This window comes from Manacus vitellinus, unplaced genomic scaffold (genome assembly GCF_001715985.3).
Source record: "Manacus vitellinus isolate BGI_N305 unplaced genomic scaffold, ASM171598v3 scaffold_17_pilon, whole genome shotgun sequence".
Classification (NCBI taxonomy): Eukaryota; Metazoa; Chordata; class Aves; order Passeriformes; family Pipridae; genus Manacus; species Manacus vitellinus.
This window is the reverse complement of record NW_021939256.1, coordinates 94,423-110,952: the sequence shown is the minus strand read 5'-3', so window position 1 is coordinate 110,952 and position 16,530 is coordinate 94,423. Positions and strand designations below refer to the sequence as shown.

At 38.6% G+C, this 16,530-nt stretch overlaps 1 protein-coding gene across 1 annotated transcript in view; it reads left to right on the top strand.

The window, feature by feature from the left end:
* Positions 1-15,369, top strand: part of LOC103764751 (cytochrome b5) — a 15,918-nt gene extending 549 nt beyond the window's left edge. The window contains 4 exon segments of the mRNA XM_029958919.1: positions 9,389-9,517; positions 11,226-11,255; positions 13,348-13,382; positions 14,255-15,369. Coding sequence (XP_029814779.1) covers positions 9,389-9,517; positions 11,226-11,255; positions 13,348-13,382; positions 14,255-14,333 — 273 coding nt within the window. The 3' untranslated portion in view covers positions 14,334-15,369.
* Positions 15,370-16,530: the final 1,161 nt, after the last annotated feature.

Below are 16,530 nucleotides of genomic sequence, written 5' to 3'. Positions count from 1 at the left end.
GCTCTCTGCCTTAAACCTTCGGCTTCCGAATTTCAAGGTGAATTAGCAGGAAATGAGGACAACTAGAAAAAACACTGGAGTCAGTCTTAAGGGCTCAGGCAAGCAGGCTGTCTCTGTCAATGTTGGGTGCCAGGAGTGGGGCGGTATCTGTCTGCCTCTTGCTCTAGCGCGCCGACTGAGAGCAAGATTTAAAGTGGGAATTTAAAATATGGCTGGGACCCCGAGCCATATTATCTCGTGAACGAAAAGGTCAGCAACTCCTCTCTTCACACTTTTACAGTGTGTGTTGTATTACAGAACAGGAGGGAAACTTCACAAAGTGGAAGGAAAGTATCACAACATCCAGAATATCGCAGGTTTTGGAGATACTCTAACAGTCACAGAATCACAAAATGGTTTGGATTGGAAACGACCTTAAAGCTCATCCCATTCCAACCCACCTACCGTGGGCAGGGATGCCTTCCACTAGACCAGGTTGCTGCCAGCCCCATCCAACCTGGCCTTGAACACCTCCAGAGATGAGGCATCCACAACTTCTCTGGGCAGCCTATGCCAATACCTCACTACTGTAATTGTAAAAAATTTTTCCATATATCCAATTCTTGGTAAAGATACTTGGTCACAGTGGCTTGTGTACATATCTGCCAAATGAATACATCATGAGTGTCCTTAGTCCTGTCTTTTTGGCAGGACATAGTAGACCTGGCATTGCATGCAGGCAGCCAGGTTCAGAAAATTAACTCAAGTGTTGCTCCAGGGTCTGTGATCTCACTGCCACCCTAATCCGTTCAGTGCCAACAGGCAGAGGGGTGTTGCAGAGTTGTACGAGTTCAGACTCTGGTGTGGAGGACTAGAGTCAGGTTGAATTCCTTTGGTTGTGTTTTACTGGGTTTTTCTCTTCCCCAGTTAGCAGCTGACATTTTTGATCTCTTGCAGACAATGAGCAGTTGGTTTAATGATTGATAGTCATGGTTATTAACCAGCAGCATTTTAGTTATTGGACTAAAACATTCTTCTGTAGAGATGCAGAAGTATAACCACCGAGAATTTTTTTTCCTTAATAAATGGAGCTGGGATTTAGATATTTTGAGTTTTCTCCCTTGCTCCCATTATTCCCAATTTGCAAAGAATCGCAGAATCAATTAGGTTGGAAAAGGCCTCTGTGGTTATTGAGTCCGACCTATGACCCAACACCACCATGTCAACTAGACTATGGCACTAAGTGCAACATCCAGTCTTTCCTTAAACACCTCCAGGGATGATGACTTCACTACCTCCCTGGGCAGCCCATTCCAATGTGTAATCGCCCATTCTGTGAAGAAATTCTTCCTAAAGAAGACCTAGCATCCAATTAAAAAGTGTATGGTAGACTTATATTAATTTCTTAGAAAATACAGTTCAGATGGGTAGAGACATGACAGATTTCAAGCCTCAGTAGTTCTGTAGCACTGTCTTTATTTTTGTGCTTGTAAACACTTGCAATTCAAAGTAGAAACTGAGCATTTTGCAAAGAAAGGGCTGACAAGCAATTTTTCAAAGGCAATGTTGACACAGGTAGTATTTCATTCTTATGTTGTGTGTCAGTGCACATTGTTTGGCTTTTCAGCAAGGTGGATTGTGAAACTGATCTACTGACTCTTCCTTGATTATTTTTCATCTAGCTCTGCCCTGGTCTTCTTCATCCTTTTGTTATGGAAATCTCCGGTTATCCAGGCAGGGCCAGTTTAATTACAGAAGCCCTGGAGGGGAATGAAGATTTTCATGTGTAGTTGTTCTTGAAACTTGATTAGTTCTGATTGATACATTATTGTATTGTATAATGTCCATATTGGGCAGGGGGAAACAAAAAAGCCCACACCTCAGAAAAACCCCAAACCTAACACAACACAAGAAAAAAAAAACACTTGACAAAAAAAATTGAGGATCTAATGAGCTTTTTAGTTTAAGTAGTTGCACAGCCTCTTCCTTCAGTACATGAGGTGAAACTGGGCAATATTAAGAGGCACTACTTTGTGTAAATTTTTCAAGAAGATCATAATTTCAGTGTTCAGGACAAACATTGATAATTCATCAGCATATCAAAAGAATTCAGTTTGTAAGCATTTAAAGAGTTGGGTCTTAAGACACTCTGGTACACAAGGGTCAGACTTTAACCTCACACTAAACACCTTGCAATAGAACATGGCTGGTGTTGGAGCTGAAATTTTGGAGTCATTCTGAGATAATAAATCAATGAGATTGTTGAAAATAGTTACCTGAAGTATCTAAGTGAAGCTACACTCCTAGGGAAAGCTCTTGAATATTTTAATGTTCATTGTGTTGGTGATTTTTGTAATATGGAACCCTTGGATTAAGGGCGCCTTCTTTGAATGCTTTCGATACTTGGTTAACTTATTAAGTGTTATGCTAATTCTTTTGACACTGTCAGACACCCCGAGGCATTTACATGTGACAGCTGAGGAGAAATTGGAGCTAGCCTCTTGCTGGTTCACTCCAGAGTACAGTAAACCCTTCTCCAAGTGGGGATTATGTTAGCTGTTTCAATAGCATTATTGGTTAAACTCAGGTTTATTTATTTCTTGCAGCTCCTTGCAGGAGTAGAAGAGCTTAATATATTTTAAGAATTAAATGTGGGCCACTGAAATTCAAGTCTAGTAGCACTAAAAAGGATGCACTGCTAAAGCATCCCCTCACTCATGCTCTCTTCACAAGTAGTAAATAAGTAAAAGTATCAGTTTACAAGGGAGTGAAGAAATGGGAACAGAAGCTGACCTCACCAATCCCACTTCTTAAATCAATAAGCAATCTTTTCAGCTACTGCATTAACCTATGGAAATATTTTCATATTAATAAAGAAGTTGAAAACTTTACTGTACTTCCGTCCTGAAGACACCTTGGATGTTCTCACACTTAATGAGTGAAAGTGTACTGCTGCTTTTTACTCCATTACAGTGCTTAAAGGGTAAGCTCTCTCGAGCTGGTGTCTTCACAGAGCTTGTAGATATTTAGTGGAATGTTTGGTTTTTGGGAACCATCAGCCTCTGTGAACACTTGATTGAAGTTAGATAGTAAATAGACTGGGGGTGGTGATGTGTATGTGTTGAGAGTGGTGAGGCTGAGTAGGAGCAGAAGCATCGCGTGGTGTGACCCATATTAGCTTGGCAAGGCTTCAGAAAGATCACTTGAAATATAAAGTGCTGAAGGAGGAAACAGTTGTGTACTTCGACACTTTATCCTTGGGGTTACTGAAGATTAAGATCCCAGTAACTGCTCTTTTATAATTTTTTTTTAAAATGGAAGATATTGGGGAAAATTCATAACTTGAATATTCATCTCTGAATTTTCTTTGATTATCAAAAGTGTAGGAGAGGAAGTCAAGAGACCTTGGCTTTTGGAGTGCAGTATTTAAAAGGTTTAATTTCTTTGGCATGAAAGACTATGCTTGAAAACAGAAACTTGTACGTTACCTCTGTCATTCAAAGACTGTCAGACCTGTATTACAGAAAATTTGGGAAGCCTTTTCATAGTTTCAGGTCTTGTGGTTTAACCCCAGAGAGTACCTAAGTACCATGCAGCAGCTCACTTGCCCTCCCGCCCTGTGAATGAGGAGGAGAATCAAAAAAAGGTGAAACTTGTGGGTTGATATAAGAACAATTGAAATAAGGTAAAATATAATGATAATTGTAATGAAAAGGAGAGAGAGGGGAATAAAACTTAAGAGAAACAAATTATGCACGATACAGCTGATCACCACCCACTGACTGATGCCCAGCCTATTCCTGAGCAGAGATTGGTGGCTCACTGCCAGCTCCTCCCAGTTTATGGATGGAGCATGATGTTCTGTGGTGGGGAATATCCCTTTGGCCAATTTGGATCAGCTGTCCTGGCCATGCTTCCTCCCAGCTTCTTGTGCACCTGCTCACTGGCAGAGCATGGGGCACTGAAAAGTCCTTGACTTAGGGAAGCACTGCTTGGCCACAACCAAAACATCAGTGTGTTATCAACATTATTCTCATGCTAAATCCAAAGCACTGCACTGTACCAGCTACTAAGAAGAAAATGAACTATATCCCAGCTGAAACCACAGTAAGGTCCAATGTCACTTAAAGGAAAGTAGCTACTAGAAATGTATGTATAATCACAGCAGGATCTCATGGCTATATCTGTATTGCAGATAATTACATATATGAATAACATTAAATATCAGTTAAAGGACTAAGTATGTTGGCAATGCCCTGCAGTATTTCCCCATAATTTTAATAAAGTAATCCCTCTAGTCAGGCTTTGACATCAATCTAATGAGCTAAACAAGAGTAACTGGGCCTGTAAGAATGAATGGTCAGTGTCTTGATCTGCCTGCTGATGTGGTGAGGCTTTTGTGGGAACTTGATTGGATTCTTTAAGCTAGACAAAAAAGCTGACATGTATAGGAACATCTCTACCAGAGAGGAGATTTTTCTCTGGAAACCAACTGTGATATGCATTTAATATTAATCTAATACAGACTTTTTTTAGATTACTTCAATTGTTGGTGGTCTCGGAATTCAACAAAGAACAATATTGGTCAATAAATTTATTTTTTTTCCGTAAGGTAAGAACTTGTAATTTCACAGCACTTTTTCTAAACAGCATGGACAGCTCTCACTAAATGTGTTTTGTAATGCTGATAAAATGAAGTGCAAAAAGCAAATATTGTTTTACTGTGTCAGGATGAAAAATGTTCTTTCCCCTATGTGGCAATAAGTTACATTCATTCAGTATGACAGTATTGTGGAGGAGTAGCATAATACCTTCCATGTTTAAAATAGTGAGCAGCTTACATTGAAAGGTGCCAGTATTAGCACATTTGAAGTCTGCCAGTGTACCATATGAATTGCTACTGCTGAACCTTGTAGTCCAAGGCTTAAACCTGATGTTATCACTTCCTTAAGCTCTGATGAAGCTTGCAGGAGGATTTGAAAATGCTTTGAGAAATAGCACTCTTTTTTTGCAAAACGCAGCAAGCTGTAACTGTTTTGTAAGTGGGGAAATGGGCACTGTTGTGGTTTAGCCCCAGTACCCTGCAGCCCCTTGCTCACTGTTCTCCTGGCCCCCCCCAGTGGGATGAGGAAGGGAATCAGGGGAAAAAAAGGTAAAGCATATAGTTTGAGATAAGAACAGTTTAATAACTGAAATAAAATATAATATAATAATTGTACTAAAAAGGGGAATGATGACACTGGCCCAGCCTGTTCCCAAGCAGCAATCTGCAGCTCCCAGCCAGCTCCCCATGGTTTATATACTGGGTGTGGTGTTCTATGGCATGGAATAGCCCTTTGGCCATTTGGATCAGCTGTCCTGGCTGTGCTCCTTCCCAGCTTCTTGTGCACCTGCTTGCTGGCAGAGCATGGGACACTGAAAAGTCCTTGATTTAGAGTAAGCACCACTTAGCAGCAACTACACCATCAGTGTGTTATCAACATTATTCTTGTACTGAATCCAAAGCACAGGACTGTACTAGCCTCTAAAAAAAAAATGAAACTATCAGAGCCAGGACAGGCACCCAGCTACTGGGTATTTCTTTTGCGCTTCATCTAAAACCCTAATGATGGTTTTCAAAAATACACTCTCAGAGAGAGATCTTCTCTCCTAGGCTCCTAATATTTTACATAAGCAGACAATTTCTGTCCTGTAACTTAAATGGGTGATGGAAATAATTTGGAGGACTCTTTTCAGACTACAGGAAAGTGCCCTTGAAACAAACAAGCATTTGTCCGTCTGTCTTGCATAATAAAGCTGATGTTCTCTGGGTGTTTCTGGCTCTGTCCCTGCCCTCTTTCTGCTTCTCATCCCTGTAGTGCAGAAAGTGAAACATGAATTTGTGACTGCCACTGATGGAGACCTTTGCTAATCTCCCTGTAAGTTAAATTGGACCCTAGATTTTATTCCTCCAGTGCAGGAAGGGAAAGGGGACAGGAACTGCAAATTAAGGTAGTTATGCTTTAATAGTCTTGAACTATGACACTGAGAAATCTGCATGACTGTAGCAAGGGGGAGGAGAGATAGCATTCAGGATGAAGTAACTCAGACTTTTGATCCAGATGAGAGCAGCAAGATTAACTGCTTACTTGCTTTATCTAAAACTTTCTACTGTGCTGCTGTTAGGAATTAGTTTATGCTATGTACTAGTGCTGGATTTATACAGACATCTGTTACGCATGTAACTTATTTATGTCAGTATATTGGGAATGTCCTAGGAATGAGCTAGGCTATCTTAATTTATTATCAAAAGCTTTTTCATTCCCCTTGAACCTCAGTTTTACCTGCAAGAACTCTTCAATTATTTTTATCACCAGGATTTTGGTTTAGGAGTCACTATCTGTGTAGTCTTGTGGGCTTTCCCGTTCCAGAGTCTGTCCAGAGAATCTTCATTAAAGTAACGGTTCTAATAGTAAGCTTTGTTTACCCAGCAGAAACATGAACAAAGGCCTTGTATAAACAAACTTCGGGAAACTCATCCAACCGTGGAAAATGCTCAGCTTTTGATAGAAAAGTCAGTTCCTGCCCTTTGTGTGAGACATTACAGTTGCTCGCTTTCATTAGGGGAGGTGAAATATTTTCATTAATTGCTTGTATTTTGTGCTAGTTGTTTGCAGAGGGTTTGTAAGTTTGTATCCTTAAGCAGAGATGCCATCTGAAAGCAAAAGTGTTTAGTTTCAAAGTACTTTTATCTATGTCTAGTAAGTTACTAGTAGCATCATCTGGTAGATAGCTTAAGTTTGTAACTCTGTATGTGATTCTCTGTACTTAGCCTTGCTTATGTCAGAAAAAAAAAATTACGTTTTCCAGCTCTGGTGGCAGAGGTCAGGGTGAAGTTGTCCCCTTCAGCTGATAAGTGATAGACATTTAGAGGGTTGGTAGAGAGGGTTGGTTGCAGTCACTGTGGTGACACTAATATTGTGGTTTTGTAAACAGAGGGATGAGTTACTAGTTACACCAAAAACTGGTTCTGCAGAGAAGAGCTGGAGTGCCTCAGTGATGCTGCCCAAAGCTACATGATTGCTTTGTAGTGGCACAAGGGAGGAATTTGGGAACACAAGTTAGTACACGATCACTCTGTAGTTGGCAACCAACCTGCAAGCAGTTTGTTAAAGTACTCTGTGGAGTAATTTTAGATGCACTTATATTGGTAGGTATCCACTTGTTTAGTTGGCTGGTGAATTTTTTGGGGGGAACTAGTATAAACCATGTGATCTTGATGACTTGCTGGGGTAAGTAGTATTTTATGTGCTTGTGTGAATAGGGATTGGTTTCATTGCAGTGCATGAGTATGAGTTTACATGCTGCTGGTGCTTTATGGGATGTTTAACTTTGGTGCCTTTTGCTGCTAGTTGATACCTTGTTTGCTAAGCATGTTTTCCAAGGAGTTGTGCCACCTCTTTTGTTGAAGTTGCTACATATATTTTTCTATTTTGGGGAGCACAGTTCTTTAGAATGGTATTAAAAAACCTAACCTAAACAAACCTTCCAAACCCATGTTGCTGAAGAAATTCTTTGAAGACTTAGTTGTGTCAATACCTGGGAGAGCCTGTTAGACCCAAGTTCTTAAGTACTGTTTCAAGGCACTGAACTTGAGTGATCCCTAAACTTCTCTCCAGTTCTTTTCCTGAATACTTATCAAAATGGATTCAAGGGCAGGATTTTGGTAAGCCTGCCATATTTGCATATCTGCTTGCACAATCTTTACTCTGCATGCACTCCTTTAACCTTTTTTGGATCAGTTCCTGTGTCTAATCTCTCTTATCAGTTGCTTAACCTTGGTTTTGCTTAGTCATGGTAGGAATCCCTTAACTTAATAGCTGTGGTATCTTGGCTCTTTAAAAAGTGTTGGTTTGGGGTTTTGGTGGTTTTTTTGTGTGTTGTTTTGTTTTTTTTTTCTCCTCAGCTTTCTTAATCTAGTAAAATAAATGTCTGCCTTTACTGCAAAGATTCAAGTTTTGGAGTTCTGGTACTCCTGGAAACTGGTAGTAGTAGTGTTTTCTTCATCTATATGAACAAATCTTATATTTATTGGAAGAGAAAGTTTGATATGAGATTTGAAGTAAATGCTAACCTGAATTGCTAGACTAGCAGGAATGTTTATGCCATTTATTTTAATCTACTGGCTAAGCATAGCCTTTCTGGTCAGCTATGCTCCAGGCAAGATGACCCTAAATAGTAGAAATTTTAGATCCTGTAGTCAGAAGTATTAAAAACTGAATTGAGGCTCCAAACCCTTTTATTTCCTCTGCCATTGGTAAAGTGCTAACATCTATTCCATGGCTGCCTTAATCCAAGGCAGTACTAGTAAGTGTTTTTAACTTGCTTACCTAATCATTCCCTATGTTTATATAGCAGTTGCTTACTTGAAAGTTGAGTGTTGAATTTTGGGCATGTTACTTTTCTGTTATATGAATAACTTGAAGCTGAGGAAATTAGCTAAAAGCATGTGGTATATCTTGCTGTATATACAGGCAGAGTTATTTGATGGATGGAAATGTGGAACTTCATAAAATCCCAAAAGTGCATCCTGGGGCAGAATAATAGTTAATGGAGAACAGGAATTTAGGTTAAGGGAATGGTGATGGAGTGAGGTATTAGAAGGTACTGGGAGATGATGTCCCTACGTCTCAAGGTTTTATCAGCGTTGTGGGCTTGGGATTCCATAGTCTATGAAAACCAAATTGCTATTCTAGTGTCTCATATGACTTTCAATTGTGCTTAAAGAGTTCCAACGTAGCTGGCTTACTCGATATTCATACATTAATTTCTTTTGGAAAGGACCCTTGAAAGTAATCTGGCCCAACCCCCAGCACAAACTAGAATTAAGCTGAAGGTCAGGTTCCTTAGCACCTTGTGTAGAAAGCCTCAAAGGATGGAGATTCTCTGTGCTACCTTGCCAGCTTGTTTTGCCAATACTTGGTTGCACTTCTTGTGAATAGTTTTTTTTGTTATATCTTCCTGGGATATTCTTGCTGCAGCTTATACATTTTGGCTTTTATCCTTTTTGCTGTATAAAGCATTGCTTGGATAAAAATACACATTTTCTGCGGAAGTCAGAACGCAGAATATAACTTTGGATAATAGTTGGGCTATTAAAATACAGACTGATCCCCACACAACAGTCTAAATGCTTTAGTTGCAAGGGGTAATACCTCTTTCTACTTTGCTGCTGATGAAATAAAGACTTAGCTTCTTTGATTTTGGCTTCAGAGAGTACATAAAACTCTCTAGTTATTTAGAAAGACTTATGTTTTCTCTAGAAGGATTTTGCCCTTTTCTTTTAATTTTATAAAGGTAAAAATGAAGAATTTCCAGTTCTAGAATGTGAAAATTTTAGTAACAAATTCAAACTCATTACAAATTGCAGCACCCAGGAGGTGAAGAGGTCCTCAGGGAGCAAGCTGGAGGAGATGCTACTGAGAACTTTGAAGATGTTGGGCATTCCACAGATGCAAGGACGATGTCAGAATCTTTTATTATTGGGGAACTTCATCCGGTGAGTGTGTGAGAGTATCATTACTTTTTTTTTTTACTGTAGTGTTTTTCCATCTAGTTATTTATCTGATAATTTACTTCTAAGAAGAACTGCTAGTTTGGTTGGATGCCCGGCCTGCAGCTGTTTGTGGATGGACCTGGGCTGGAGACACGTTCCCCCAGTGTGAAGGCACTTGATTAATGTAGTGTAAGGATGGTCACATTTTTGCTGATTTAAATTGTCTTACAGCCTAGTTCTTGAATAAACTGAATCATGCTATATTCCATGAATATGGAATCATGCTATTTCTGATGTACCCTGTCAGTTTTATAATGAAACTCTGTAACCCTTGAAGGTGATGTGTCAGAATGTCTAGACCTTTTCCTGTGTCAGTATGCAGAGTGACTACTTAACAGCCACTTTCACACTTTCATCATTTTAAATATATATCTGCCAGGCTTCCATCTGGATCTAAAAGTACAACCCTGGCTCTTTGTATGTATGTTTAGAAAATGGCTATTATAAGCGCTGTACTTCTAGTTTGAGGCTCTGTGTTCCTTCTCTCTGGCTCCCCCCATTTTAAGCTGTATTAGCATTCCCTACGTGTGGTTGTCAGGGTTGTTTCTGATCAGTTCCCACCGGATCATCTGTCACTTCCTCTTTTCTGTACTGTCCATACCATTTCCTGTACTTTTAAAAAGCACCTTTCTGCTGTCTCAAGTTTTGAAGGATGTATTTCTGTTAACAGAGCTGCTGCCTTGGTTTCCTTCAGCTAGGCCTTCAGTTAAATTCTTAACAGTTGAAAACCACTGGCTAGAGGTTTAGGCTGCTAGTGTGCCCATCTGCTCTACTTTACTGCCCATTTCTGCCTCTTCTCTTTTCCTCTTCTGTTTTGTGTGTGTTTTGTCTTGCATTCCAGGTAAATACCACTGTCTTGAGTAGCCTGTTTCACAGTAAGATTCTTGATCTTGTTTCAGTCTTATGTCCTCTCTTGATAAATGTTACTAGTGTAGCTTCTCTTAATAAGAAATAACTCAGCTCTGATGCACATTTGTGTCCTTTCAGACTTGCCACATATTTCAGATGGCAGTCGATGCCAGTAGCATTGTTCTTAACCTGGCTATCAGTCCAATTCTTCCTTGTTTGGCAAGTGCCTGTTTTCATTTGATATGAAACAAACAGTTTGGTAGTTTAATGTAAAATGCAGCACTGTCAAGACTATATACTGTTGGACTTTTATGTAATGAATGTGACTATGCCAAGTAAAACTTCACAAACTTAATAGAGATCCGTAGAATTTGGGACCTTTGGTCCAGTGGACATTGGACCAAAACTATTTAGTTGACTTTGCCCGATGATACCAGAGACTAGGTAGAAGTAAACTAATATGACTGCAATCAGTGTGTAAGCTAAGGTTATGTGTACTCTCTAGAGACAAAGGAAAGGCAAAAACATGGGCACAAAGAATAATGAAATTTGTTGGAGGCTCAGGTTTCACTTCTTTATTGCATACTGGGAAGTGTTGTTTAAGGAAGTAATCTTGTTTATGGTAGCTCAAAATCACACACTGACATCTGCTCTCTTGCAAGTGTGCTTTTGTCTAGGGAAAAATACTTACATGTTAACAGAATAAATTGCCAGTGGAATTTAGTGATAAATGGTGTGGGTTTGGGGGTTTTTTAATGCTTTTGGATTTTGTCTAAATGTTTCCTGCTTGTTTTCCCCACAGGATGATAGACCGAAGCTTCAGAAACCAACAGTAAGTGTGTTTCTAGAAATGCCACATTGTTTCTTTTAGGCAATAGGAACAATGTCTGTGTAAATGGTATACTCCCAGAAATAAAAATAATTCAGCTTGATTTAAGTGTGGTAGTTCAGGTTATTAATCTCTTAAACCTGTTGTTATGGCTTCAGATTATTCTTCCTCTTAAATGTTATTTTCTTTAATTTGTGTGGCTTCAAACCAGGAGGTTACTAAGTGTGATGATATTTTACCATAGCAAAAAGGTGGCTCTAGAATTGCTGCTGCTGTGTCTATAGAGGATGTTTGCTGAGGGCTGGCTTACCAGTATGGCAGTGTGCTTAGGAAATAATTAAAGGTTATTTTTAAATGAAGCTTAGTAAGAGTAGGATCTTACTCTTGCTGTTTGAGAGATTGATTCTTAAAGGTAATCACTTTTGTAATATCTACGAATCATATAAATTGGTTAAAAGAAAGAAAGTAAATTTTATATATATAAATATATATATATGTATACACACTCTGAACCATTCACTGTAGCAATTATTAACTTTATTATTAATTAAGGACTGGAATTAGTACACTAATAAAAATAAGAAATGGAGTAGTTGCTGGAATTCTGAGCTTCTTCTCTTCAAGAAGAACATCTACTATTCAGATTTCTTTTGAAATTCAGGGCAGTTTCACTTAAGCTGTAAAAGGAGAAATGATAAATGAGAAACAGACTGCCCAGTGCAAGTTGTAGATAATCCTTTGAGTAAGCTCACCGAACAAGTACTTAGAATATTAATTTGGCCAATGCATAGTCAGTTGGGAGTTAAGATGTATCCAAATAGCTACCTACACTACACTTGTTTTCGATCATTCCAGAAGGAATTTGAGGTGCTTTTCTCCAGCAGGATGTGTGGCTGTAGAAAGACAGTTTCATTTTGCATTGTACTCTGGGTGGGTAATGTGACAGGTTAGGTGGGTTCTGTGCCCTGGCTCTCTAGGAACTGTCAGAAGGCCTTGGGCTTTCAGATGTCCTGCTTGCCCTTGCACTGTATTTGAAGTAACCCTCAGTGTTCGTGCCCAGTGTCATAGAGTAAAACAAGAGTTTTTTATGAGCTGGGCCTTATTTCTCTTACTGTCTTGGTGTCCTCTAGGGAGGAGCCATCCCCTGACCCTGGATGTGCCAAGTCTCTTGTAGAAGGTGTTAGCCTTGACAGTGTGGGCACAAGCTCTTCCATGCTGTTTGGCTTTGGTTTTTCACTGAGATGTTCATAAAAGCAATATAGATGTAATTACTGAGTCATATTCTTTTAAATATGGTATTTGTCACATGTAAACCTAGGAAGATTTGAGTGCTTGCAGAAGTAGTGTGCTTGGACCTTTGGGAGGATGTTGAGAATCTTTCTTTAAATCAATTTCTAATGTTCTGATACTGAAGTAATTCATTTTTCAATGATGGATCTTGTGCCACCAAATTTGAATAGAGTTTTAATGCTTAGATCTTTAAAATGCACTTAGGGTCGTGTTCAATTAGAATTATTCAAATTAGTAAGCCTTCATATAAATTGTGCAGACGTACCCATCTGGGATTTGATCTTGTAGTGCTGCTTTCTCTGTGGAAACTGAACAAGAAGTTCAAGGCAATATCAGAAACAGCTATAACAATTTGACTGACACTAAATACCTGAGTTTAATAAGCCTTTAGATGTAAATTAGTAGCTTTTTTCATGTAGTTTCAATATAAAAAAATATTTGTGAGTTAATTCAGAGTCTTTTCCATTAGGTTTTAGTCAAGTAATTGATTTCTGTCTTTTCAGTGACTAAAACTTTTCAAATGTAACCTGAGGTTGAAGTTAGCTTCATGGAAAATTTGCAGCAAAATTTTTCTTGATGATATTGGTTTAGGAACTTGTTGCAATGTTGGCTGTAGAAACTGCTGCTAGCTAGCTTCTAATACAACAGAACTGTTACAGGAATTATGAGAAGATGCTTTCCAGATGCAACATTGAGTTGTTTCTAAATTAGTCCTACTTAAAGAGTTTTGAGAAATTGAGGGACTAGTTAAGATGGAGAGGGGTGTCTGCCTGATGTAAATATCTTTTTATGCTTTGCTTTCCAGGAAACTCTTATTACCACTGTTCAGTCTACTTCCAGGTACAGTATGACACCTTATGTCAATCTTGAAGTTCCCTGTGACTGTGTTTCTAAAGCTTAGAAAGCTGAATAGCTTTTAACTGCTGGAAGCTTAGATGTCAGAGGATGGTGCATGAAAATTTATGTTCTGTGTAGAGTCCAAGCTGGCATCTATGTACCACTTTACAAGTATGTCAGCTTACTAGGTAGATATTTTTCTCATATTGACATGTGTCAGTATCTACCAAATGGTTTATTTTGCACAGACCTTTATTTCTGAAGTCTGCTACGTAAATGGAAGACACTTAGTGCCATTGCCAACTATTTTACTGACGTGGATGCCTTGCTTTTAAAGTTTGCTATTGCTGTTGTATCTGAGGGAAATAAGAGGATTCTGTGTATAAGAAGAAGAATGTTTCAGAATTGAGAGGGGGTTGGAAAACACTTTGGAACACCACTGAATCAAACTCTGTAAAGTTATATCCTGCTGACAATTGCCTACTGCTGAAACCTCAGAGCACTGTTCCATGCCCCTCTGGGTGAGGAGCTTGGGTGCTTTTTAAGTGTCATGTGATGCTACTACTTAAATCGCTTTTGAATGAATGATATTCTGGGCAGCAGGCCATGACTTTAAACATGTCTAGGGTTTTACTCTTCTCTAGTAAGCAAACTTCTTGTAAGCTCTAGTACAAAGCCTTAACAGTACAAACTTTTTTACTTGTGTAGAGTATTAGTGGCAAGCCCAGGTGTTCTGTTGCCCTGAATTTTAAGTATTTATTGGAGTGGGGAGGAAGGACTTCTTTAAGCAGTTACTTATTTTTTTTCTTTTTTTTTTCTTTTCTAACTTGCTGGTTGTCACTTCCTAAACTGATGTTTAAAAAACTTCCTTCTAGTTCGTGGTCCAACTGGGTGATCCCAGCAATAGCAGCAATTATTGTGGCCCTGATGTACCGTTCCTACATGTCAGAGTAAGCGCCTTATGGAGAACTAAGGCAAGAAGAGAATACATTCTCTGGAAGAGAATATAAGCAATCCTAACCCAATATGTTTCTGGACGAAAGCCTCGTGTCTGAAGAAAAATTCAGCTTTTTCAGAAAACTGAAAAATTCTTTTCTGCTGTGCACTTTTCTTAATGTTGCCTTCTGATGTGCTGCTCTGAAGTGATAAAAAGGCAGCATTTCTCTTTTTGTATAACAATTTTATTCTCTAATGAATTATTGGATAACTGTATTGGTTTCTATGTTAGAATATTGTTTTATATGTAACACTGATTCTGGTTATTTCTCTTTAATCTGTAATGGGGTCCATAGGACTCTCTTTACATATACATTTTACAGCTTTAAATGACTACCAAAACTGTGTACATGTATTTGTCTATGTACACAAATTAACTTAAAAAATCATGTTGTCTTCTTAAATGTAGTATGTTTGAATGAAATGCAAATTAAATGTAATGAATAAAACTGAGTGGAGTAGTGGTTATAGGTGCCTGTAAGCGGTTGGGCCCTACCAGTCAGGCTATAATGAGCTGATTTTTTTACATTTCTTCTGGCATCTGCTCTTATAGTTGTTGTCGATACTCCTACTAGCAAACTGTTCTGTTTGTATCCTGTTGAAAAATTGAGGTGAAATATGAAACTCAATGTTTGGCCCAATTATGTCTGTCTCACTTATGTGAAAAATATATATTTTTTTCAAAAAAGGCAGAAAAAAGTAACTGCTACTAAATAGTACTACTCCTGCCAAACACTCAGGTGACTGTAAAATTTGTTCTGGGACTTTCAGGCTTTGGTAAAATCTTTAACTTTGTCATGTACATTGTGAGCGGGGAAAAAAATGATAGATGAAATCTATTTCTGACTCTTCTGTGATGTGCTCCTTGGTGTTTTACTACAAAGAGATGACTATTTTCAGCCCTCAATATACAAGATAACTGAAAGTTTGCATTTTGTGGTGAACATTTTTAGTCATGTGTAAATGATCGTGAATAAAAGTTTAACTACTTACACCTGCTGGCTCAAACGCGTTCGTTTCAAACTTTTTGAAGGCCTTGAAAGGGATCTCATATTGGGACACTTTTCAGAAGTACTTGTTTGATGGTGCGTTCTCAAAGTCGGGATAAGTTCCTAATTCAGGGAAGCGTAAGAAGTGAAAAAGTGTATCATGGAACAGTGGCATAGATAGGCATTTTCATCAGCATGACCTTAACACCAACTAGTGACTTAGCAGTGGTTTGGCCCTGCAAGCTCTGCCTCACTGATATTCATCAGGACTTGAAGCACTATTCCAAGGGCTGCTACTTGCAGCACCAGGGAAGATATGTGCAGTTTAGGGCCAGTGTCAAGCCAAATCAAATTGGAAGATAGTACATTCTAAACATGAGCTTTAAAAAATAGATAAATAAATAATTGGGGGAGGGAAAGTGCTGTGACTTCAGGAGATTGTCTTTTGCATGTGCAGGAATATGTCAATACAGGAATCCGTCAAGAATTTCTTACTGTGGGTTTCCTTTTGTGGGAATTCCTTTACTGTTATAGCAAAAAAGGTTATCAAATAGCTTCAACTAGAAAGCATTAAGTATTTTGTACACTGGTATTCATGTGTACTGTCAGATTTGGTTTACAGTTACAGATGTGCACTTACAGTAGATCCCATCAACTTTATTTTGCTAATTTTAACCTGCAGTATAAATGGCAGTGTTTGGCTTTGTGTCTAGCATTAACTTATTTTGTCCTGGTTTTGCCCTAGCTTTTCTTCTGAATGTAGTGGAAAAGAGTTTAAAAATTCAGGCTTTATTGATGTTTTTATAGATAACTTTTAGAAAGGATACAGTAACTGACAGGTGGTATATAGAATCACAAATCGAGTTTCAAGTATTGAATTCTCTGTGGTTTTAAAACATCATTCAAGTCCATATTCCTAAGTGAGGCAAAAAAAATGAAAAAAGGCAACTTTAGAAAGCTTAGCTTCACCCTGCCAAGAATTTTAGGCTGGGATAAGTATGTCTGCATCAGCAGACAGGGTAGTGTAATCAAAGTGGATCCATAAGGCAAAACACTTGCAGTGAAAGGCCTTTTTTCCATGCTGTGTATGTTTTTGGAGTTTTAATATGATACAGCTCTGTTTGGATCCCACTTACTGGATATTCATTTATGCAGTCCTCTGGAGT